The 25,720-nt window shown below is 32.2% G+C and overlaps 1 protein-coding gene across 1 annotated transcript; it reads left to right on the top strand.

Moving 5' to 3' along the window:
• The first annotated feature begins 21,139 nt into the window (after positions 1-21,139).
• LOC105629038 (putative terpene synthase 8) lies at positions 21,140-25,234 on the top strand. Its single transcript, XM_089721858.1, has 7 exons — positions 21,140-21,328; positions 21,724-21,997; positions 22,107-22,485; positions 22,576-22,794; positions 23,280-23,415; positions 23,513-23,758; positions 24,786-25,234. Exons 1-7 carry the CDS (start codon positions 21,185-21,187, stop codon positions 25,077-25,079), a joined length of 1,692 nt encoding a protein of 563 aa, XP_089577984.1. The 5' UTR covers positions 21,140-21,184; the 3' UTR covers positions 25,080-25,234.
• Positions 25,235-25,720: the final 486 nt, after the last annotated feature.

Here is a 25,720-nt window from a genome sequence, read left to right as displayed (position 1 = left end):
AATCGATTTATCGAAAACCACACGAATAATAGGAAAAACTCGAAAACCGAACAAATGAGATCAGATCACTAATCGGACCGAACCGGTTCGAATCGAACCGGAATGGCCCAGCCCACTTTCCTTCCTTCCTTTTCTTTTTCCTTTCTTTTCTCTCCTTCTTTTTCCCTTCTTCTTCCTCGCGCGCGCGACAGTCTCTCCTCTCCCTCTCCTTCGCGTTTCCGGCCACCGCTCAACAAGATGAAGGCGGCGATCGGTTCTTCTGGCGATGCTGGTCACGTTTCCAACTTCCCCTCGCTCCGATTGGACCTCCAGCGGCGCGAATCGAGACCATCTCCTCCGACAGTCATACTCTTCGATCTCCGGCGACTTCTCGCCATTTCCGACGGGCTCAAGGTGAACTGAAGGTCTCGATTGACTCCTCTCCTCCACGTGAACAATTCCCCTCCATTGGTACGTGATTTTGCTTGAGTTTTGATGAACCACCATGGATGGCGGCTTGAAGGTGGCTGTGGAGGTCGATCCGGCCAAACGAGCCACTGCCTCATCAAACCGATGGTAGATTTGGACTCCTCGCGAAAATTGGAGTCAGGTGGTGGTGACCTTGCAATTTTCTGGGCGGTTTAGCTTTTCCGGCCACCGTGCACGGCGGCCGGCCGGCGGCGGTCCGGTGACCGGCCGACGGCACTCCGGCGAGGCCCCGAGAGACAGAATCCTCTTCCCTTCGCGCTGATCATGGAATCGTCGCCCGATTCCCAATGGGTACGTTCTAAAACTCAGTTCTCAATTTTTATATATAAAGAATTAATTGAATTATTTAATAGACTAAATTGAATAACAAGAGATTAACTTATTGGATTAACTTGAAAATATATGAACATTTATAGTCTTTTGTAAATAAATTCTCAACCTTTTCTAGTATATTTCATGAATTTTGTGATTTAGTGGGTGATTTGGTGTTATTGAGGTAATTTTTATTTATAGGCTAAGAATTGGATAGATGGCAACAACTTGTGATTAGAGAAATTGTAGTTTTCGGTTTAATTAAGTTCATATATATGAATTTTTAATTACTGTTGAGGCAGCAGCTAGTTTAGTTATTTTGGTTAAATTTTGCTTAATGAGTAGCAAAGGCTATAGTGTATTGAGTTACAAATTCAATTCGTGCTAAGACTTGATTAGCTAGAGTATACCTATTTAGTTATGCTTAATAGATAATTTAAATAGGACGTTTCCTATAATCTTGCTTGGTGAGGATAGTGATTCACGGATTATTAAGTTGTTACATAAGATTCTAGTTAATGTTGGTCAAAGAAATATGAATCATAACTTGTATGATTATTGAAGGTATATATGATTGGATAGTTTAAAGAAGTAGAATGTGGAGATTAAACAAATAACCATTTTCATTTAATTGCGTATTTATTTACTTATTTGTTTAATCTTAGTAAAGCTATGAATATTTTTGTATTAGTAGTAAACTAATTTGTATCGATGTTGAAACCATGGATTAAGTAAAGCTAAGGTTTTGTATAGATGGTTAAATAATTATTTTGTTACTTAGTTGGAGGAAGGGAGAATAAATTGATTGATTGCCCGACGGATGGGCTGTGTGCTTTAATTGATAAAGATATAATGATATTGTGATATGTGAGCAGGTAAATAGTCCAATTTTTAGGGGAGGTGCTGCCGAAATTTTGACAGAAATTAAACTAAATTTTAATTAACAACATAATTAATAAGTTTATTTAGATTAGTTCTATAATTTGGTACATAATAAATATAGTGCTCTGGTTGTTTATAATCTTTATTATTCATTTAACTATTTACATATTCATTTATTTATTTTATTATTGTTGTTAATTGCTAATACTATTTATTTATTTATTTATTTGCATTGATTTTGGATGTTTAATTGTGCATTGCATTACGATGTCTAATTGAATAATATGTCTGAATTTGAATGCAATGTTTGATTTATTGTGTTGTGATATTGCTGTGCTTTGTTTGTGTGGAATTGGGATGAAGTGGGTCACCATGGGTTTGTGAGACTGTTTCTGTTATACGGATCCTGATTCTGATTTCTGTTATATGGATCCTGATTCTGTTTCTGTTAGCCGGGTAAATGGGAGATCGGCGCCCCCGTGTGCACCTACTGTTACCGTTACTGTTAACCACAGGTTGGCTTCTTTATTGGGCGCACCGGATAATCTAGATTTGATCGCAGCCCGCAGGGTGGCCTCCTGTTGTGAGCGCCTGATGATCTAGATTTGATGGAGACGACCGGGTTGCCTCCTGTTGGTATGGAAAAGAAAAGAGAGAATGGAAAGAAAAATGAGAGGGCTGGTCAAGTGAGGATTAGACCGGTCGGCCAGTATGGGGGATCGGCTCCCTGGTGCACATGTGAGAGGATGAGCCATGCGGGAGGACGGCTCATCGGGGGTTCGGTGACTCCACTGACTAATTTCCACGTGATGTGATTATATGAAGATGTTAATAATTGTGAGTGCTGGTGATATGCCATTTGTGTGACTGGCTGTGTGAGCATATACCTAGTCGGATGACTAGGTTGATATATTTATACAATGGTGTGAATGCTTGTGTTGTGCAATAATTATTATTCATTAATAAACTCACATCTCTTTTGTTTAAATCTTTCAGGAAGTAGCATTTTCTAAATCCCAGCTATAACTCTGCTCTTCACTATAAAAAAAGAAATTCGCTAATTTTCGTATTGATCAATTAAATAGATAAATGTCCGAAGACTTATATGTATACATCCGTCAATGAACTCCGCAGTTATAGAATTTGTATACTTTTAAGTTGTGTATTATTATAGATGGAATAATTCTGTGAGCATGTTTTATTAAATATAGTGAAATTTGTAAATGTTTAAAATTATATTGAGATAGCAAATTTGTAGTGTTTCAGGCTTACTACGGGCCTCGGAGGCCTTAAGCCTACCTGGGCCCTAGTGCCGGTCCGGCCCATGGAAATGGGTCGTGACAAGGTTTCTCTTAAATACCCCTATGTTAATGATTGTGGTATATACAATTGAAAATATAAATTTACATTAAATAGGGTTACATAAAGGAATTAAGCAATAAATGATCTTTTAAAAAAGAAAAACAAACTAGATTTTGAGAAAACCCAAAAAAAAAAAAAAAAGTGACTCTATATAAAAAGGCTTCATCAAAAAGTCGTGTGAGATCCGGTCTTCTTCGGGTAAAGTTCCTATCTCCATTCTCTTTCTTTTCAGTTATCGAAATCTCAAATTTGTCTTCTCGTCTTCACAAAGAAGCACTAGCCTCGCTTGTAAATGCAAAAACACTGAAGTGTTGATTTCTCCGATTAGTCATGGTGGCCGCTTTAGAAATAGTGATTTGGAGGCAATTGATATTTAATTTTTTTATAACCGAAACAAAATCCTAAATAGTGCATTTTTGATATAATAATCAAGAGACTTAATTGGTCACATTCACCCTATTCAAACTTTAACACTAAAGTTTGAGCACTTTAAATTTTATATTTACAAATGAAAACTAATCTACGGTCTATAATCTATGCTATATATAAAAGTGGAAATGAGAGAAAATAATGAGATTTTCTGTATTGCCCTAGTGAAATTTTAAATATTCTAAAATAATTTTATTAATGATCAATTAAATTTTATTTTAAATATTATGCTTAATAGATAATTAATGTTAACTATATACCAATTTGATTTTATTTTAAATATCACGCTTAATAGATAATTAATGTAAACTATATATTAATAAAATATTTTATTTTAATTATTTTAATATTATATAATAAGGCTATATATTAAAATTAAATATTCTTTTATTTACTATATATGTTTTTAATTTATTCAATTTAAGATTTAAATTAGATATTAGAGCTAAATACATGTTACATATTTTCTGTATTTATTATATACATTATTTTGCTATATTTAACTTAATAGATAATAATTTATAATCTATAATTTATCTATTTATCTATACTATATATAAAAGTGAGAATGAGTGAGAATAATGAGATTTCTTATATTGCTATTGTAAAATTTATGATACTCTAAAATAACATTAACTATAACCAATTAAAAAATTTTAATATAAAAATATATATAATAACTCCATCATTTGATTGGATATTTTTTTTGTTTTTTTAACAGATAAATACACATAGATAATTAAGCATTTAAAAATTTAAAATTTTACTATTATTATCTTATTATGTCTAATTATATTTTATTTCATTATATTATTATATAAATTATTAATAATAATTAAATTATTTAAATTATTTTTTATTTTTATTCTTTATTTTTATTTACTATTATTGTAATTTATCTTTGACATTATTATTTTAAATGAATATGTGTAAATATGAGGCATTTGAAAATTTTATTTTTTTAAATTTATTTTAAATAAATATATCTAGATAATTATGATTTTGATTTAAACAGAGTTTTGTTAAATTTCTTTAATTAAAAATTGCACTCTAATTTGGTTGGCCAAAAAATAAGATAAAAAATTATTATTTTTAAACATCTCGAATTTTATTAATCATATTGATATCTTATTTAATTGAAATCCCTTTATTTCTATTAAGGAATAGAATTTTAATAATAAATTTTTAAAATAATTTTGTGATTTTGATTGACTAAAAAAAAAAAGAAAAATTATTATTATTTATGAATATTTAATTTGATTTATTAAATTAGTTTCTTATTGTGTTGTTAAAGTATATTTATTTACTTAAAGAGATTATAGTGAAATTTATTAACAAAACATGTAAATTAATTATAAAACGTAAAAAAAAAGCTATATTATGATTTTTATAAATCAATTTAGTGTTAAATGAAAAATAAAAGCAACTAACGTATAATAAAAACTATATAAATCAGTATGTTGAAGAAAATATAAATGACATATTTTATATTTAAATTACTATTTTAAAGAGAGAAACAAAAATAATAACTTTTTTTCAATGAGATATTACGTTGCAAGATATATAATTAAAATGAATATTTTACTGTATATATAAAAATCACTATATATGTTGCAATCTAAATAAAAATTTATACTTTAATTATTGCGAGTGGCCTATTCTGCACCTCAAGTAACATTGTATCCTTCTCTAAACTAACAATAATATTTTTTTGGTGTTTTTGACTTTTATATGCAAGATATTCACTTAACATGTGGGTAGTATAATATTTGAAACAATAATACTTAACCTAATCTTGAACCATTTGATAATAGGAGTTTTAATGCAAACAATTAATAAAGCTAGATTAACATAAAAAAATGGAAGAGAAACGCTTTGAGAATGCGGATTGCTCCGGAAGCCGATGGTGGCCGGACCACCTTTGCCTAAAGCTGATGGTTGAGCTGCTAAGCCTATTGTCAGCAGTGAGGTGGACATTCCGCTGGTCGGATTCCCAGAGACGATTGAAAATCTCTCTCCTGGATATTCGTTTTCTGTAAAATAAAAAGCCAAGTCTTTTGCCTTCCGTCCCATGTTTTCATGCTTGAGAAATATTTTTCTAATAGTTATGTGGCATCTAGAGTTCCACCATATTATTTTTTTGTTATATTATTAGTTTACTTTTTGGTCAAATGTATAAATATATCCCTGTACTTTACAAACAAAATTTTCTGGCATCCCAAACTTTACGAGTGACATATTCTGCACCTCAAATAACATTCTATCTCTCTCTATACTAACAATAATATTTTTTTGGTATTTTTGACATTTATATGCAATATATTCACTTAGTATGTGGTTAGTATAATGTTTACAATAATAATACCTAACCTAATCTTGAACCATTTGATAATAGGAGTTTTAATGCCAACAATTAATAAAGTTAGATTAGCATAAATATAATTCTGAACTATTTAAATACAAATTCTTCAGTTGTTATATACCCCTACTAAATTTATGGATTGATTATGTTGGTTGAAAAAGTAAAAGTAATTTAACTTTGATTGATTATTAATTTTCCTATTAAAATATAAATTGTTCAGTTATTATATTTAAATATAAAACTTTATATGCAATTGTGTTATTACAAAATGCTGATAGGTGTTATTTTTACAGTATTTTTAGTATAGTTTTTATTTAGAATTTTAGTAAATTTTATCACTTTAATTAATTTTTACTTCGTTTTAATTATAATTTTGTTCAAAGCTTCCTTGAATCATAATCCACTTGATCTTAAAGAAACTTGTAGGATTTTGGCACAGAAAAGAGCATTATAAAGCAAAACACTCAGGCTCTAGCATGCCTAGCCCGTGCTAAACTTAAGAGAAATCAAGTGGAGACTCAGACTCTAGCACGGCTAGCCCGTGCTATCTGGCACGCCCGTGCCTAAAAGGACCTCAGGGCGTGCTTGCCTAGCACGCCCGTGATGCAATTTATCTTGGAAAGTCAGAGCCTAGCACGCCCTGCCCGTGCTAGGACGCACGCCCGTGTCACAAGTACTTCTCTGAGCATGTTGCAGAGCATGACCTGTGCTGAATCATTCATAGACTCAGACTCTAGCACACCCAAGCCGTGCTATCTGGCACGCCCGTGCTACGAAGGCAAAGCTGTCTTGAATAAAAAAATGCAAGCCAGTCTTTTTAACTTACATAGGCCCACCTCAGATATTTTCCTGACGTGCAAAACAAGATCTAAGCCTATTTAGGAAGAGAGAAGACTCCTAATTAAGAAGAAATCCAAAGCCTAAACAGTTTATGATCTCCAAAGAAGATTTCGTACTTAATAAGGATTCTATTTCCTAAACGGAGTCAGATTTTCTCCCAGGAGGTCTATATAAAGAGAGGAACCATTCATTGTAGAGGCATCTCGAGTTCTAGTATTTTTTCTACATAGTTCTCTATCTTTCAAAGATTTCAAGCATCCAAGATTTGTGCCAAGATTCAAGGAAGCCATCCACATATCTGTTGTCTAGTTTTTATTTCTAAACTCTTAATCTTGTTTTTCTTTTCATTATTCATTATTATGAAGTTTTATTCAAGTATTATTGAGTTTTATTTAATTACTATGTCGAGCTAAAACTCTCATACTAGGGATTTGATGTAGCTTAATTCGATTCTAATTTATAATATTAGATTTGTTTTTCCTTGTTCATGATATAATTTATTATTGAACTTAATGCTTCCAGGCAGAGTTTCTCCCTTGGATTGATTTATTTCATTAATTACTATCGGGAGAAGGGTTTTTGATATGAAAAAGGTAATAAATCACATGAGAATAATAACTTGATGCGAAAGCTATATGGTTTGACTCATGTGGGATTTTCATAAGTTAATGACCTTAGGTTAAGAATTCACAAAACAAACCATAAAACTTAATGATTTAATTCATGTTTGATTGCGCTATTGGAAGATAGGTAATTAGACCGGATTAGAATAGCTAACAATACATCAGGAGAGCTTGTCAGTGATATTAGGGTTATTTCCCCTACTTGAACAATTAAAATTGATTAACAAACTAATAAAATAAATTGGATAGAATTAAGTGAAATCAAAATCCCTAGTAGTTTTAAATCCTTGATTTATTTTCTTCAAATACTATTGCTTGATTTCTTTTTGTTCTCTTTTATTTGTTTTAATTTCTTAAAATAATTCCCCTTATTGCCGTTTAAGTAATAATAGGTTAACATAATTTTGGTACTTGATATACAATCCCTGTAGATACGATACTCTTGCACTCTATATTACTTGTTGCGATTTCGTACACTTGCAAAAATCACTGTCAAATGCGACTAAAGTTTTTTATTTTAAAAAATAATATTTCATTATATATATTATTTATTTTTTAGATATGATAATATTATACTAAACAAAATATAATTATTTATATCAAACAAGTCCAAGTAATTACACAAATATTATTTATTATTATTATGAAATCGGATGAGAGCGGACAGTTTAACCAGAAATCGTACGATGGTCCAGTCCAAGTTAGGTATTCAAAACAGGTGATAAGTGTTATTTTTATAGTATTTTTTATTGTGATTTTTGTTAGAATTTTAGTAAGTTTTTATTGCTTTAATTTGGTTTTAATCACTTTTAGCATAATTATGATCAAAAGCTTCCTTGATCTTTAATCCGCTTGATCTAAGAGAAAATTGTAGGAATTGGTGCAGAAAAGAACTTTAGAAAACAAGACACTCAGCTCTAGCACGCCCTAGCCGTGCTAAGTGGCACGCCCAAGTCGCGCTACGAAGCAAGTCTCAACAAAGAAAAGTGGCCAAGTCGCGAGCGCGACTTTCAAATGCGCGAGCGCGACAATCAGAAAAGAGAGTCAGAAGATTTGCAAGAAAAGCTCGCGAGCGCACCTTCCATATGCACGGACGCGAGCTGAAGTCGCGAGCGCGACTTTAAAATGCGCGGGCGCGACAAGCAGATCTGAGTATCAGAAGCAATTGAACCAGAAGACGCGAGATGAAGTCGCGAGCGCGATATTAATATGCGCGGGCGCGAGAAAGCACCCTTGAGAGGCAGAAGGTTTGCCAGCACAAGTCGCGAGCGCGACTTGCAAATGCGCGAGCGCGAGAAGCGCAACTCAAGAGGCAGAGAAGAGCACGCCCCAGCCCGTGCAACGCGACACGCCCGTGCGCACTAGCCTTCCCAAACCGTGCTGCGGAACACGCCAGTGCCTCATATGCCTCTAACTTCCAGAAGCGTGCACGCCCCAGCCCGTGCTACAGTGCACGCCCGTGCCAAGCAAGGAATCCTAAACTTAGTCAAAAGTTGCCAACCAACTTACACTAATTTATGGAGCTAATCTTGGACAACTTTCCTCACATGCAAACCAAGATCTATTCTATGCACATGGGTGAGTCATAATTGAAGAAAATGGAGACCAAAAAGAGAGCTTTACAACCTAACAAAAGAAGACTTTGATGATTAAGACCATGTGGAATCCTCTCTCAAAGAGTCTATAGAAAAGAAGAGTAGGGAGATCAAAAGGGAGACACACGTTACACTACACACTTCACTCCATCATCTCATCTTCCATCTCTCATTCTCTTAGTCTTGTACATAGTTTTATTTTCTTTTAAAGTTAAGTATTCAAGAGTTGTGCAAAGATTCAAGGAAGCCATCCAAGCAATTTATCTCTAGTTCTTATTTCTAACTCTTAATCTTGTTTATTTCTTTCATTATCTTATTGATTATGGAATATTTATCAAGTATTGTTGAGTTTTATTTAAGTACTATGTGTAACTAAACTCTTATATTAGGGGGTTTGATGTAGCTTAATCTCTTTTCCAATTTATGCAATTAGATTTATTTTTCCTTATTCAAGTTATGATTTATTAATGAACTTAATGCTTCTAGGCAAAATTTTCCCCTAGATTGATTTATTTCAATTATCATTATCGGAAGAAGGATCTTTGATATGAAAAGGTTAATAAAACACATGAGAATAATAACTTGATGCGGAAGCTATACGGTTTGACTCATGGGGGGTTTTCATAAGTTAAAGACCTTAGGTTATGAATTCACAGGACAAACCATAAAACTTAATGATTTAATTCATGTTTGATTGCGCTATTGGAAGATAGGTAATTAGACCGGGTTAAAATAGCTAACAATACATCGGGAGAGCTTGTTAGTGATTTTTGGGTTGTTTCCCCTACTTGAATAATTAAATTGATCAATGAACTAATGAAATAAATTGGATAGAGTTAAGTGAAATCAAAACCCTTAGTAGTTTTACTTCCTTGATTTCTTTAATCAATAATTGCTTGCTTAACTTCTTATTTTTACTTGTTGAATTTAATTTCTATAAACAATTTCCTCATTTATCGTTTAAATAATAACAAGATAACATAATTTTGGTACTTGGTATACAATCCCTGTGGATACGATACTCTACTCACTCTATATTACTTGTAGCGATTTCGTACACTTGCGAAATAAGCTGTCAAGTTTTTGGCGCCGTTGCCGGGGATTGGCAATACCAATATCAATACGAATTATCTTGTTATTAATTTAGACATTTTGTTTTTATTTCTTGATTCAAATATTTGTTTATATTATTTGTATTTTCTTATTTCTCTATTTTTATTGATTTTTATTTTCATTATTTTCTTGCGAATTATTTTGAGATGTTTCATCAACAAGTAGTCGCAAGTTTTATCCAACAACATTTAGAGCCATTTCATGCAGCTTGGGATTGGAATCACCAATATCCTCAAAATTTTGAGTATGAAGAAGAAAAGCAAAAGAATCTAGAGGATTTGATTTCTGCCCTTACTAATTCTCACATTGAATTTATGAATGAAACTCGTGAGAATTTTAAAATTCAACAAACAGCAATAGAGAAATTGGAGGTACAAGCAGCAAAATTGATGACCATGGCAATTAATGAATATCGAAATGAGGAGTGCAATTCTAAGAAAACTTCATGGGAAATTGCATATTTAGAAGAAGTAAAGCCTACATGTGAAAAATGCAACTCCTTTGAAGATGAATTAAATCTCAATTTCTTATTTTCAGATATGATTATTAATGACCATGAAAAATGTGAGGTACAACTGAAAGGGACATTGGATGAGAACTTAAATGAAAATAAGCAGAAGGCAATATTGGTGGATGAAAAAATAATTGAGACAATTGATTTGAGCTCATCAATGGTCTTTATATATACACCACCAGAAGATCCTTTCTTTCCAATAATACCTCATTTAATAAATTGTGTTCTCCATGATTTAATGCAGGTTTTTCCCCAAGTTCATTCAAAGCGAGATGTTGTTGATACGACGAGCATAAATTTTTTCAACCTAGCCAATCTTGAGGGCATCTTCAACCAAGACCCATGTGTGATACTACATGATACATACTATGGGCGAATGCCATTATTTGATAAACTTCTCAAAAGTCGAGTTTAAAGACTTTAAACAAAACGCTAATGGGAGGCAACCCACAAGTTTTCTTTCTCTTCCTTTGCAAATTTTTATTTTATTTTCTTTTATTACTTATATTTTTCATTTTGTTCTCCCATCCTTAAACCATTATTTTCTTTTTTTTGGTGTTTTGTATTGCAGGTAAAAAAAAAAAAAAAAAAAAAAAGAGAGTCAGGCTGTAGCACCCCCTGACAGCACCCCCGTGCTACAGCCCGTGCTACAGTGCACGCCCTGGCCCGTGCAACCTTCTGACTCTTGGAGCCTGTGCTACAGTGCCGTGCTACAGCTACAGCTACAGTGCATGCTTCCTTTCCATTTTTATTATTATTATTATTTTTTTATTTTTTATTAACAATTATGCTTATATAATAATAATAATAATAATAATAATAATAATAATAATAATAATAATAATTATTATTATTATTATTATTATTATTATTATTATTATTATTATTATTATTATTATTATTATTATTATTACGTTATGTTGTTATATCTTTTTATTTTTGTGTAGTATTTAATCCTTTCTCACTATTAGAATGTAGGCATTGGAGCTATGCACTTGGCTTCCTTGAATATTATTGTATTTTTCAATACAATGGTGGTAAGGTGTTCTTAACTCTATTTTATTTTTCCACCTTGTTTTGATAATATATGATAAGTTTGGGGAATTGATCTTATTTTTTGCACACATTGGGGACAATGTGCTAGATTAATTTGGGGAAAGGAAAAATTTTAGTTAAAATTTTAATTTTTTTTTCTATTTATTATGTATTTTGTTTGTTTATTTCATTAGTTTAATATGGATGGGATAATTATGAGCAAAATTTATGATTTATCTTAAAATCATTAACATTTGAATAAATTAATGATGTTTCCAAAGTTAATTGTTTTTAACCAAATTAATATTGTTAACATACTTCTTTGATTTAACCAATTGTTTAGAAAATTTTGAATCCTAACTTGAATATAAAACAAGGGACACTAAAGCCATATTACATGTATGTTTTAAATCAATAAAGGATGAAGGTTTTATTTTAAACAAAGTAGCAAGGAGCATAAAATGCAACTACTTATTACTTATATTCCTATAAATATATAAGTGGTATGGAGCATAAAATGCAACCACAAAAGAAGAAAAAGATGAGAAGTGGTATGGAGCATAAAATGCAACCAATTTCTTTAATAGAAGTAGGTTACCTAAAAATGCCTTGAGATGAGAAATATTACATGTAGGCTAAACTTGTCCCAAGTAACTAATATTCTAAAGAAGGAGACAAAAATATTCCTTACTAATGTTTAATAAAAAGAATATGTTATATTAATTTTGGCTAGAAATAACTAACATAGGAAATATATACAATTTATTCTTATGTTAATAATTTGGATATTTATTAAATTCGTGAATAATTATTCCCTACTATATTAAGCTAGCTTTCTTAGTTTTTAGTTTGTTGCTTGAGGACAAGCAATGGTTTAAGTTTGGGAAATTTTGATAAGTGTTATTTTTATAGTATTTTTTATTGTGATTTTTGTTAGAATTTTAGTAAGTTTGTATTGCTTTAATTTGGTTTTAATCACTTTTAGCATAATTATGATCAAAAGCTTCCTTGATCTTTAATCCGCTTGATCTAAGAGAAAATTGTAGGAATTGGTGCAAAAAAGAACTTTAGAAAACAAGACACTCAGCTCTAGCACGCCCTAGCCGTGCTAAGTGGCACGCCTAAGTCGCGCTACGAAGCAAGTCTCAATAAAGAAAAGTGGCCAAGTCGCGAGCGCGACTTTCAAATGCGCGAGCGCGACAATCAGAAAAGAGAGTCAGAAGATTTGCAAGAAAAGCTCGCGAGCGCACCTTCCATATGCACGGACGCGAGCTGAAGTCGCGAGCGCGACTTTAAAATGCGCGGGCGCGACAAGCAGATCTGAGTATCAGAAGCAATTGAACCAGAAGACGCGAGATGAAGTCGCGAGCGCGATATTAATATGCGCGGGCGCGAGAAAGCACCCTTGAGAGGCAGAAGGTTTGCCAGCACAAGTCGCGAGCGCGACTTGCAAATGCGCGAGCGCGAGAAGCGCAACTCAAGAGGCAGAGAAGAGCACGCCCCAGCCCGTGCAACGCGACACGCCCGTGCGCACTAGCCTTCCCAAACCGTGCTGCGGAACACGCCAGTGCCTCATATGCCTCTAACTTCCAGAAGCGTGCACGCCCCAGCCCGTGCTACAGTGCACGCCCGTGCCAAGCAAGGAATCCTAAACTTAGTCAAAAGTTGCCAACCAACTTACACTAATTTATGGAGCTAATCTTGGACAACTTTCCTCACATGCAAACCAAGATCTATTCTATGCACATGGGTGAGTCATAATTGAAGAAAATGGAGACCAAAAAGAGAGCTTTACAACCTAACAAAAGAAGACTTTGATGATTAAGACCATGTGGAATCCTCTCTCAAAGAGTCTATAGAAAAGAAGAGTAGGGAGATCAAAAGGGAGACACACGTTACACTACACACTTCACTCCATCATCTCATCTTCCATCTCTCATTCTCTTAGTCTTGTACATAGTTTTATTTTCTTTTAAAGTTAAGTATTCAAGAGTTGTGCAAAGATTCAAGGAAGCCATCCAAGCAATTTATCTCTAGTTCTTATTTCTAACTCTTAATCTTGTTTATTTCTTTCATTATCTTATTGATTATGGAATATTTATCAAGTATTGTTGAGTTTTATTTAAGTACTATGTGTAACTAAACTCTTATATTAGGGGGTTTGATGTAGCTTAATCTCTTTTCCAATTTATGCAATTAGATTTATTTTTCCTTATTCAAGTTATGATTTATTAATGAACTTAATGCTTCTAGGCAGAATTTTCCCCTAGATTGATTTATTTCAATTATCACTATCGGAAGAAGGATCTTTGATATGAAAAGGTTAATAAAACACATGAGAATAATAACTTGATGCGGAAGCTATACGGTTTGACTCATGGGGGGGTTTTCGTAAGTTAAAGACTTTAGGTTATGAATTCACAGGACAAACCATAAAACTTAATGATTTAATTCATGTTTGATTGCGCTATTGGAAGATAGGTAATTAGACCGGGTTAAAATAGCTAACAATACATCGGGAGAGCTTGTTAGTGATTTTTGGGTTGTTTCCCCTACTTGAATAATTAAATTGATCAATGAACTAATGAAATAAATTGGATAGAGTTAAGTGAAATCAAAACCCTTAGTAGTTTTACTTCCTTGATTTCTTTAATCAATAATTGCTTGCTTAACTTCTTATTTTTACTTGTTGAATTTAATTTCTATAAACAATTTCCTCATTTATCGTTTAAATAATAACAAGATAACATAATTTTGGTACTTGGTATACAATCCCTGTGGATACGATACTCTACTCACTCTATATTACTTGTAGCGATTTCGTACACTTGCGAAATAAGCTGTCAACAGGAGGCAAAAAAACCACAGAGAACTGGTGGAAATTTGGTATTAATGAGAGCGGGTTTGAATAATTACAACTGTTCAACTCAAACTAGCAAATAAAAAGAAAAAGGAAAAAGAATGGAAGAGAGAAGCTTTGAGCATGCGGGTTGGTCCGGAAGCCGATGGTGGCCGGACCACCTTTGCTTGAAGCGAATGGTTGAGCTACTAAGCCTGCTGTTGGCAGTGAGGTGGACATTCCAGTGGTCTGACTCCAAGAGACGATTGAAAATCTCTCTCCTGGATATTCTTTTTCTGTAAAATAAAAAGCCAAGTCTTTTGCCTTCCATCCCATGTTTCCATGCTTGAGAAACATTTTTCTAATAGTCACGTGGCTTCTAAAGTTCCACCATATTATTTTTTTGTTATATTATTAGTTTACTTTTTAGTCAAATGCATAAATATATCCCTGTACTTTACGGAAAAAAATCTTATGACATCCCAAACTTTGCGAGCAACATATTCTGCACCTCAAGTAACATTCTATCCTTCTCTATACTAACAACAATTTTTTTTTTTTTTTGTGTTTTTGACATTTATATGCAAGATATTCACTTAGTATGTGGTTAGTATAATGTTTGGAACAATAATACCTAACCTAATCGTGAACCATTTGACAATTAAGAGTTTTAATGCCTATTAGAGATAATAGCGGTTCGGGTTTGAAATCAATTCCAATCACTTGAGTATATCTTCTGTTGTAACTAATTTGTTTTGATTGGTTAGTTTTGTATTGATTGCTATAGGAGGTCAGTGTACATGGGTCTCTCTTGTATCTATTTAATAAACTCTCATATCAGAAATAAAGCACTTTTCATTTTCTGATCAAACTCTTTCATGGTATCAGAGCGTTGATCCAAATATTTTTTTTTCTCTTCTTTCTCTTCTTTTTCATTTTCTTTCCTCTTCAACTCCTGTGGCTGCGATTATGGCTTCTGGTAGTATTACAAATGTTGTTCATACCTCAGGTCGTTCTCTTGTATCTATCAATGGAAATCAGTTTCCATTAAAACTTACTGCTATGAATTATTCAACATGGAGAGCTCAAATCTCTCCTTTGCTCAAAGGTCATAACCTTATGAGTTATGTTCTTGGTACTGTACAAATACCCTCTGCGTTTATTACTCAAGAAGGAAAATAGGTACCCAATCCTGATTTTGAATTTTGGGAGTGTTAGGATCAATTGATTCTTGCTACTCTTCGGTCATCACTCTCGTTCTCGGTTATGAATGTGGTTGCTGATGCTGAAACATCTGCTGAGGTGTGGAAGAAACTGCAGGTGGCTTATGCAAATAAATCGGCCACTAGAATCTTATCACTGCGTGATAAGTTATCTCGCACAAAATGAGGTTCTCGATCAATTTCGGATTATCTTACTACTGTCAAACAGATTGCAGAGGAATTGTTGTTGTGTGGAAGTCCAGTTAGTGATGTGGATTTGGTTGTTCAGGTTCTGGGAGGTGTTGGACCGGAATTTCATGACATCGCTGATGCAGTTCATGTGCGTGATACTGTGATATCGTTTGATGAGCTACAAGAACTATATCTTCAGCAGATAGATCCCTCTTATGATGCTGCTCCAATCACTGCAAATCATGTTCGAAAGTCAAATACAAATAAATCTTCTTCTTTGTCGAAACATGGCTCATTTACTCGTATGGCAGATGGACCTATGGCAGGTGGACCTATGGCAACTGGTTTTTCTGATGGTTTATCTAGAAATAAGTTACACTCTGGGGGTTATCAAGGTTCCAAGACGAAGGTTCAATGTCAATTTTGTGAACGTTTTGGACATACAGTGAGGCAGTGTTTCAAGTCTAAAAATTACTTTCGGAATATGTTGAATCAATCGCCGCAAGCCAATTTTTCCAGCACCCAAGCGAATGGTGATTCACCATGGTTATTGGATACTGCTGCTTCACATCATATTACAAATGACTTGCGAAATCTCTCACTTCATGCTCCATATGAGGGGAATGATGAACTACAACTTACAGATGGTTCAGGTTTGTCTATTACTCGTGTTGGTTCTGGTACAATTCCTTTATCTTCCAAATTGTGTTATCTTTCCAATGTTCTGTATGTGCCAAAAGCCAAAACAAATCTTATATCTATTCCTCAATTCTGTGATTCTAACCAAGTTTCGGTTGAATTTTTTTCTCGGTTTTATCTTATCAAGGATCAATTCACGGGGGAGGTTCTAGCCAAGGGTCTGCTTGATCATGCTTTTTATAAGCTTCATCCGTTTTGGAATTTAAAGTCTTCTGGTTGTCATCATGTTCGTCTTTCGTCTGTGTCGTGGCATCAACGTCTTGGTCATCCCCATTCGAGGATTTTCAATTTTGTTTTGTCGAAATTTTCCATTCTTGTGTCTATTGTTAAGGAAAGAGTGTGTGATCCTTGTCGTTGTAATAAAAGCCAGAGGTTACCATTTGGTGATTTTTCCTTAAAAAGTAGTCGTCCTCTTGAACTGATATATTCAGATTTATGGGGACCTGCCCCGATTACTTCAATTGATGGCTTTCGATATTATATCATATTTGTTGACCGTTATACAAAGTACATTTGGTTATATCCTTTAAAAGCAAAGTCTGAAGTTTATGCACTTTTTCCTATCTTTCAAAAGCTTGTCGAAAATACTTTCAATTCTACAATAAAGATTATTTATACAGATGGGGGTGGTGAATATGTTGCTCTTAAGAAATACTTGCAAAATTTTGGCATAAATCATTTACAAACCCCACCTCATACACCACAACATAATGGTGCTGCCGAACGTCATCATCGGCACTTGGTTGAAACTGGTCTCACATTATTGCAAACGCCAAGTTTACCTTCCTCCTTTTGGACCTTTGCTTTTAAAACGGCTGCATATTTGATAAACCGCATGCCTACACCAATTCTCAACTATGTGTCTCCCTATCAAAAATTATTTGGTCAAGTACCTAATTATCAGTCTCTTCGTGTGTTTGGGTGTTTTTGTTATCCTTGTTTGAGACCTTACATGAAGTCTAAGTTTGATACCAAGTCTATTCCGTGTGTTTTTCTGGGTTACTCTTCAAATAAAAGTGCGTATGTTTGCTATAATCTCAGTCAGAATAAGTATATTGAGTCACGTCATGTTATATTTCTAGAGAACACCTTTCCCTTTCAACTTCCACAATCTCAAGAGTCCTTATCTTCGTTGAGTTGGTATAGTGTTCCTTCTTTTGAACCTCTGTCCATGACTACTCCATTCGTTCCTACGTCAATTACGTCTGTCTCTTCTGCTGTTCCAAACCCAATGCCCACTGTGCCCATTCATCACCAACCTATTTCGCCCACCGTGCCCATTCATCACCAGCCTATTTCGTTATCTTCTCAACCTTTGTCGGGTTTAACTGCTTCTTCGATCGTTCATCGTACAATATGGGTTTCAATTATCTCAGTGTGATCATTCATTATTTCTTTATCGACAAGGATCTACATGTTGTTATTTTCTTGTGTATGTGGATGATTTGATTATAACAGGGAATGATTCAAAATTTATCTCTCGGTTTGTACAAGCTTTGGGGAGCAGATTTTCGTTAAAAGACCCCCAGCCATTGTCGTTATTCCTTGGTGTAGATGTTCATAAAACATCGAATGGCTTATTTCTCTCCCAGCATCATTACATTCGCACTCTTTTAGAAAGAGGGAATATGGATGGTGCTAAGGTCGTGTCTACTCCAATTGTCGCAGATAGCAATTTGAAGAAATCCGAATCTGGGTCTTCTATAGTGGATCCTACTGCCTTTCGAAAGTTGATTGGCGGGTTGCAATACCTTAGTCTCACACGACCGGATATTGCATTTACTGTCAATAAGCTGTCACAGTTCATGCAACATCCAAACACCACTCACTGGCTAGCTCTGAAACGATTGCTTCGATACCTTAAGTCCACCATTGATTTTGGTATTCATATAACTTCTTAGTCTAAGCTAGTTTTTCATGCTTTTTCGGATGTAGATTGGGTAGGAGATCCTTCAGATAGAACTTCAACTACGTGATTTATTTTATATTTTGGGAAAGTACCGATAAGTTGGAGTTCTAAAAAGCAACATACAGTTGCTAGGTCTAGTACAGAAGCGAAATATAGGGCCGTGTGGCTTCAACCGCAGCTGAAGTTCAATGGGTTAAGTCGTTGCTAATAGAACTTGGTTATACGGTACCATCACCAGTCATCTATTGTGATAACATATCCACATTAATTTCTGTGTGTCACATTTTTTATTGTTCCGCTGCGTTAATTTTCTCTTAATTGGTTGTGAGGGCCAAACATTCTGCACCTCAAGTAACATTTTATCCTTCTCTATACTAAAAACAATATTTTTTTTTTGGTGTTTTTGACATTTATATGCAAAATATTCACTTAACGTATAGGTAGTATAATATTTAGAACAATAATTTTCACATTTTTTAATCTTCTAATAAGTGTTTAATTTATCTAATTTTAAAAGTTTGAATATTTAGTAGAATAATTTTGCAAGTTGAAATATTTAAGTGATACAATTTTATAAATTAAAGTGTTTAATAGGTCAATGTGAAAATTAATGGTGCCCAAAGATTTTTTATATGAAGTTGAATTTATGCACTGTGCCATAATGACAATCATAATGATAGAACAGAAAACCAAAATTATTTTTTTTCCTAAACCGAAGTATATATAGAAACATATCAAATCGAAGAAGTTTAGTTTTTTGATAAATTCGATTTATTTTTTACAATCAAACCGAATCCCAAATAATCCGAAATTCCAAATAATCAAACAAAAAAATGAACTAAACTGGTCCAGCTCCTTATGCGTTTTGTGATTTGACAAGTGATAAACTCAGATAGAAATAGTATCATTAAATAAAGTCCTAATAGTTTGATAATAATCATTAAATAACAAAAGTTGAAGTTGATGCTAGGCTTATAATTTTATTAATCAGATCTAGTTTAATTGGTCTTTTTATTAGCATAAAGAATGAGAGGTCTCGAGTTCGATTTATCTCATCCATAAAATTTTTTACCAATTTTGTAAGTCAACGAGAAATTCACCCTGCTGTATAATTCTTCATATCATTTTGGTCATGTTGTATAATTCATCATATTATTTCAAGTTAATCTCTTTCGAGTGTACAATTTCACATATAATATGTTTATTATGAGAGGGTTTTTTTTTTTTTTGAGGATATGTTGAGTTATGAGGGTTAATTTTAGTTTATTTAATTTTTTCATTGTGTGATATATTAGTTCTACAAGTTGAAGAAACCAAACAAAAAGATTGATGAAATATATAAATAACTTTTTTTTAATTGAGTGTTTGATTTTGTAGGTTGAAGTACTAAAAACTAAATAAATTGTTAAAATACTGCAAATAGATAATGTTAAATCTTTGATGTAGGAATCAATAGTACAATAAAAAATATTATCTCTCTGTCTGGCATTCAAAAAAAATTAAAATGAATACTATTCTATAAACAAGATCGCTTTTTTTGGATAGGGACAAAACAGATATAAGAAAACGTCTTTCATGCAGTTTTATGAAAATGATTGTTCTTTATTTTTATTAGAAGATTCAAAGTAAAAAAGATTTTAAAGGTAGAAAAATAGGGAAATCGTGAGATTCCCGTTACTAAGATTGAAAATTATAAAATAAAATAATTTTTTTTTTTGGTAAAAAAATAAATAGTTTTTAAAAATATATAAAATGTATCCCACAAATGCGTACCGATCGGTGAGAATATAAATTTTAAAAAAACATAAAACATAAAATCACACTAAATATATCGTATTATTGAAATTAAAAAAACATATAAAAAACATATAAAAAGGTGCGACAGGGGGCAGGTGGAATAATCATTACACAAGAAATCCCATTTCTTGATAGTTATCCTCTAGCATGGTGCCTTACATAAAAAGCTACCAAATTCTATCTTACGTGAGTTGCACTTAACGAGTCTTGTAGTGTATTACTTAATGAAGTTTAAGTTTATGAATATATATATTTTTTGAATTATTTCGGATCATTGATCAAATTAATAAGCAATTAGGTATTGTCTACTTAGTTTTCTCAATATGAACAGTAAAAATTGTTAAGTTTGAGTTCTCTGAATAAAAAGAGTATTCGCTAATTTGATTAGTTAAAAGGATGGTTATATAATTAAGAATTTTCAAAACAGTCTTTTTTTTAATAAATTTATTTATATATTAGTAATTTTAAGAAATTATTAATTTAAGATGTTGAATAGCATCCCAAAGAATTATGTAATTAAGAACTTTCAAAACATATATTATTTTACTAATTTAACTTTTTTTTTTTATTCATTAAGAGCCCTAATGAGTTAAAATAACACTGTAGACTACACAACAATAATAACCTTTTTTTTAACTCACCAAATTGGTAAAAACTAATTGTTGTTGACAGGACTCGAACTCAAGACCTTATATTTTTTACATAAGTGAGAAGATGAAATAAATTCAACGTCACTGAAATTTATTAATTTAACTTATTAATCTAAGTTAGAATTGTACAAAAATTATTAATCTAAGATGAAATAAATTTCACGTTACAAAAATTATTATTAATTTCTTACAGCAGATTTCTTGGCAATCTATCAAACTTTGACGGCAGATTTATTTTTCCTCAAATTGCTCATGCCAACATGCATTTGTCTATAAATAGTATGGTCCTCATTTAGGATGGAGCATAGATAAGCAACCATTCTTAGGCACAGCAGTGTTCACTTTTCCTCGAGAGTAAAATATGGCTATGCCCTCCCTGCCAATGGCCATCCCTACCCAAACACCTTCACCAAAAACTGATGAGCCAAAAATTATCCGTCCAGCGGTAAACTTTTCCCCATCTCTGTGGGGCTGTAGTTTTGACTCATTTTCTTTGCTAGATTCGGTAAGTTTCAATTATTTATTTATTTTATGAAAATAAAATATATATTGAAAATATAACATTTAATTAAATATTTAACCAGTGAAATAATTTTTTAAAGGTTTCCTTTCTAAACTTTTTTTTTAAAAATAAATTTCTAAAAGTTAATAATATATAAATGAATTCAAATATATTTATTCACCTATATTGGAACATATACTATCTTAACAAACCCAACAAAAGAATGGATAATTCCATTCGCGAAGGAGGTACTTTTATTTCCATATATTGTCCCGGTATTTTTTTATAGGGTTTATTCAATTACTCATCTGTATGTAATAGACTTTTTTTTCTTAAAAAAAAAAAAAATTAAATAGATGTGTTTGATTTGCAATGATATGACTTCTAATATTGTACAGAAATTTGAAGAGTACACAAAAGAAGTGGAATTACTTAAAGAAAAGGTAAAGGATATGTTAATGGAATCTACAAAAGACTTGGCAGAGAATATTGAACTCATCAATTTGCTATGCTACCTTGGTTTGTCTTATCACTTCGAGACCGAGATTGAAAAGCAATTACTTCATATTTTCAATTCTATTCCTAATCTTTTTGATGACAATGACTATGACCTTCACACGTCGGCCATTTTATTTCGTGTTCTTAGGCAACATGGACATAAAATGTCCTGTGGTAAGAGTCTTCGTTCTTGAAAATTTATTGGATCTTTAGAGATTCTATTTTCCTTGTTATGTATAGATAGAAAAATATTAATTTTGAATATTTATATATTATGAACTAGATGTATTTAACAAGTTCAAAGACAACAATGGAGAGTTCAAGAAAACCATCATCGACGATTTAAAAGGTCTCCTTAGCTTATATGAAGCTAGTTTCTTGAGCGTGCATGGAGAAGATGTTTTAGACGAAGCCTTTGCTTTTGCTATGCAACACTTAGAAATCTTAGCTGCCCAGTCAAGCCCAAATCTTGCAAAACATATAAGGAATATTCTAACATGGCCCTTCCAGAGAAGCAATGAAAGATTCAGGACTTATCTATTTATATCCTTTTATGAAGAATCCTTTTACGATTCTCCAAATGAAGCTCTTCTCAGATTTGCAAAGTTGGACTATAATAGACTACAATTGTTGTATAGACAAGAGCTGGCCTTGCTGTCGAGGTAATTAAGATTGACATTGTTATTACAGGAAATTAAGTTTCAAACCTCTGATTAGTTTCCATTGGAGTTGCTATTTATATGTGTGATCAGGTGGTGGAAAGACCTAAATCTGATGGAAACGCTTCATTATACAAGAGACAGAATAGTGGAATCCTATGTATGGGCAATGGGATGCATTTTTGAGCCTCAATATGCTCTTGCTCGACATCTAATTGCTAAACACGTACAATTGGTAACAGTTGTAGATGATACATATGATGCATATGGTACACTTGATGAACTTAAATCTTTTACAGCTGCACTTGAAAGGTTAGAGTTTGTTGTCTATTATTTAATGTTAAATTATCTCTATATACTGTCTAAATCGCATATAAAGAGAAAGGTGAACCAACTAAATTTTGTGTTAAAGATAAACCCAACTGATTATTATAAACTCAAATTATTAAATAAAAATTTTTTATTTGGATTTAATGAATTGCTCTTAGGGCGTAGATTTTTTAATAAGGTATTAAAGCTAGATACTCGAACACGTATTGCATGAGGGAGTGGTTCGTACCTTAATAGACCTATACTGGGTCATCTCTTATGCTTGTCAAGTGGCCTAATTGCCACTCGAGAAGGAATGCAGAAGTATATGAGGTTAATCTAAATTGCATATAATGAGGAAGGTAACTAATCAAAATGGTTTAGCCATTTTGTATTAGAACGAGTCTCACTTTTTATAATACCTAATTATTAAATGAAAGTTCTTGATTCGAGATTAGCAGTATTAATTTATATAACTCATTATTCAGGTTTAGCATGGATGCTACTGACGAGCTACCGGAATACATGAAAGTTATTTATAAGGCTATCTTCAATCACTTTAAAGAAATAGGGAGCAATGGCAATGAAGGAAGCTCTTACAAAACCTCTTTTGCTAGGGAGATGGTGAGATCTGTAATTTACCTTAGGCTTTCTATCTTTTTTTAATGCTCTAATCTCATCTCTCATTAATATGTTTGTTAATTTTTTGGTGTATAATTAGTTGAAGGAACTGACAAGAGGTTACCTAACCGAGGCAAAATGGTTCTTTGATGGTTGTATCCCAACATTTGATGAGTACTTGAACAATGGATTGATAATAAGCACTGTTGACTTTCTTGCTTCAGCATTTTTCCTTGGGATTAAGGATGCAGGGATGAAGGAAATCGTGTGGCTGCGAGACAATCAAAAATTTGTTCAAGCTCCCAAGATATTAGGTTGTCTAAAGAATGATCTTGGAGGCCATGAGGTATGCATATTATTCCAATCATATAGCTTTCTCTCTCTTAACATCTATGCGTCATTATTAATACTCAGTTTGTCCCCAAATATAAGTCTTTCTTAAGTGATTATTTTATCCCATAATAAATAATGTTTTTCCAATGTTACTCTTATTTACATTAGATACAATAATTACCTTTACAAGTAACTCTTGGTTTTGAGATGATGGATAATTTGGTCAAATTACATTTTGTTATAATTTAGGAAAATTAATTGCTTTCTTACTTCTTGTGCAAAAATCTTAAACTAATATTTTGGAATATGAGTATTATTATACCCTAAGGTGTTTTGGCCGAATGTATAAATTCACATTTGAACTTTATAATTTTAACTTTATGGCATCCTTAACGTTGTAAATTACCAACTGTACACTTTTATTTATAAAATTTACTAATATTGCATACATTTTCACATTGATAGTAATAATTTTCATAATTTTTAGCTTTTGCATGCAAAATATTTATTATGTGTAGTTAGCATAATTATTGCAACAATAAGTTTCACATTTTTTAACTATTTAATATATATTTAATTGATATAATTTTGCAAGTTGAATTATTCAACAAAATAAATTTGTAACTTGAAGTATTTAATATGTGTAATTTTATAAATTGAAGTGTTGAGTGGATTAAAGTAAAAAATTGAGGGTGTTAAAAGATTAAAATAATAAAGTTTAGAGGTGAATTTATATATTTGGCTTAAATTATTTACTCAACGTATAAGACTTGGGGCAATTCTCTTATACTTGAATTAGCTTTTGGGGGTGAATTAGGACCAATCCTTTTTATTAACAATGACAATTAAAAATCTGAAATATGTACACAACATTAATGTATCTATAACATAAGATATTAGACCCTTAATTAAATAATTAACTACAATATAATTTTTTTGGTAATTTTTTCGATTTTTCTTTCAGTATATAATAATATCTCCTTTTAAAATCCTCGCATAACCATTACGTAATGTATAATAAAATATTTTATGTCTTACAGGAAGAGCAAGAAAGAGGAGATTGTCCTTCAGTCGTAGAGTGTTATATGAATGAATATGGTACCACCAAAGAAGAGGCGGTTAAACATATTGAAAAACTGTGTATAAATGCATGGAAGGACATAAACGAGGAAATGTTGAAGCCAAGTCGTGTCTCAAAGATTGTGCTCAAATATTTTCTCAATTTTGCACGCATGTCAGAATTTCTATACAAATTCAAGACTGATCCCTTTACTAACCCTTCACTTTTAAAAGATCATGTCTTAGCATTGCTCATTGACCCTCTGCCAGTCTAATTGCTAGAAACTAATGAGATGCCTCTTTCTTCAAGTTTGGTGTTGAAAGTTTGTCTCTACAAGTTCAATAAATGTTGTATGATGTCAGAATAAATTTGAAGTGCGTGTTTTTATGCTTATGCAAGCCACTGTAATAAATACAGATTCAATGTATTAGAATATTTTGAACTTCATAATTTCTCAATTTCATTCTAAGTTGATATTTCTATCAATTTTATCCTGATTTCAACTTTTTATAGCAACAACATTTTCAATTGCAATTATTAATGATGCAATTGCAAATAAAAAATATTTCTATTATTTTTTAAAAAAATTAATAATAAAAATAAAAGTTTAGATATCCTTTTAAATATAAAATTATATTCACATTTAATGGACACATTTATTAGATTTAGAAATATGATACTTCCTTCCTCCCAAAACAATTGTCCTATTGACTTTTATACAAAGTTTAAGAAACCAAATAATTATAGTGCCACATCATACAAAATATCCTTTGTTGGCTCAAGATTCAATTTACCCTAGGATTTTAATGATTAAACTAACCAAATAAATTTAATATTTTTGTATGTGCTAAAGTTATTTTATTTAGAATTTTAATGTTGAAGTTATTGAAGAAATCAAGCTCCAAAAATTTCATA

Source organism: Jatropha curcas, chromosome 5 (genome assembly GCF_041381405.1).
Source record: "Jatropha curcas cultivar XTBG-Jc1 chromosome 5, XTBG_Jcur_1.0, whole genome shotgun sequence".
Taxonomy (NCBI): domain Eukaryota; kingdom Viridiplantae; phylum Streptophyta; class Magnoliopsida; order Malpighiales; family Euphorbiaceae; genus Jatropha; species Jatropha curcas.
Note: the sequence above shows the minus strand (reverse complement) of the source record. Positions and strands in the feature narration are given on the sequence as shown.

Bases quoted from the DNA above. Each gene is read 5' to 3' on its own strand.
- LOC105629038 (XM_089721858.1), top strand. From the start codon at position 21,185: ATGGCTATGCCCTCCCTGCCAATGGCCATCCCTACCCAAACACCTTCA. The intron at 21,329-21,723 runs GTAAGTTTCAAT...AATATTGTACAG, and splicing joins CATTTTCTTTGCTAGATTCG to AAATTTGAAGAGTACACAAA. The intron at 23,416-23,512 runs GTGAGATCTGTA...GTGTATAATTAG, and splicing joins CCTCTTTTGCTAGGGAGATG to TTGAAGGAACTGACAAGAGG.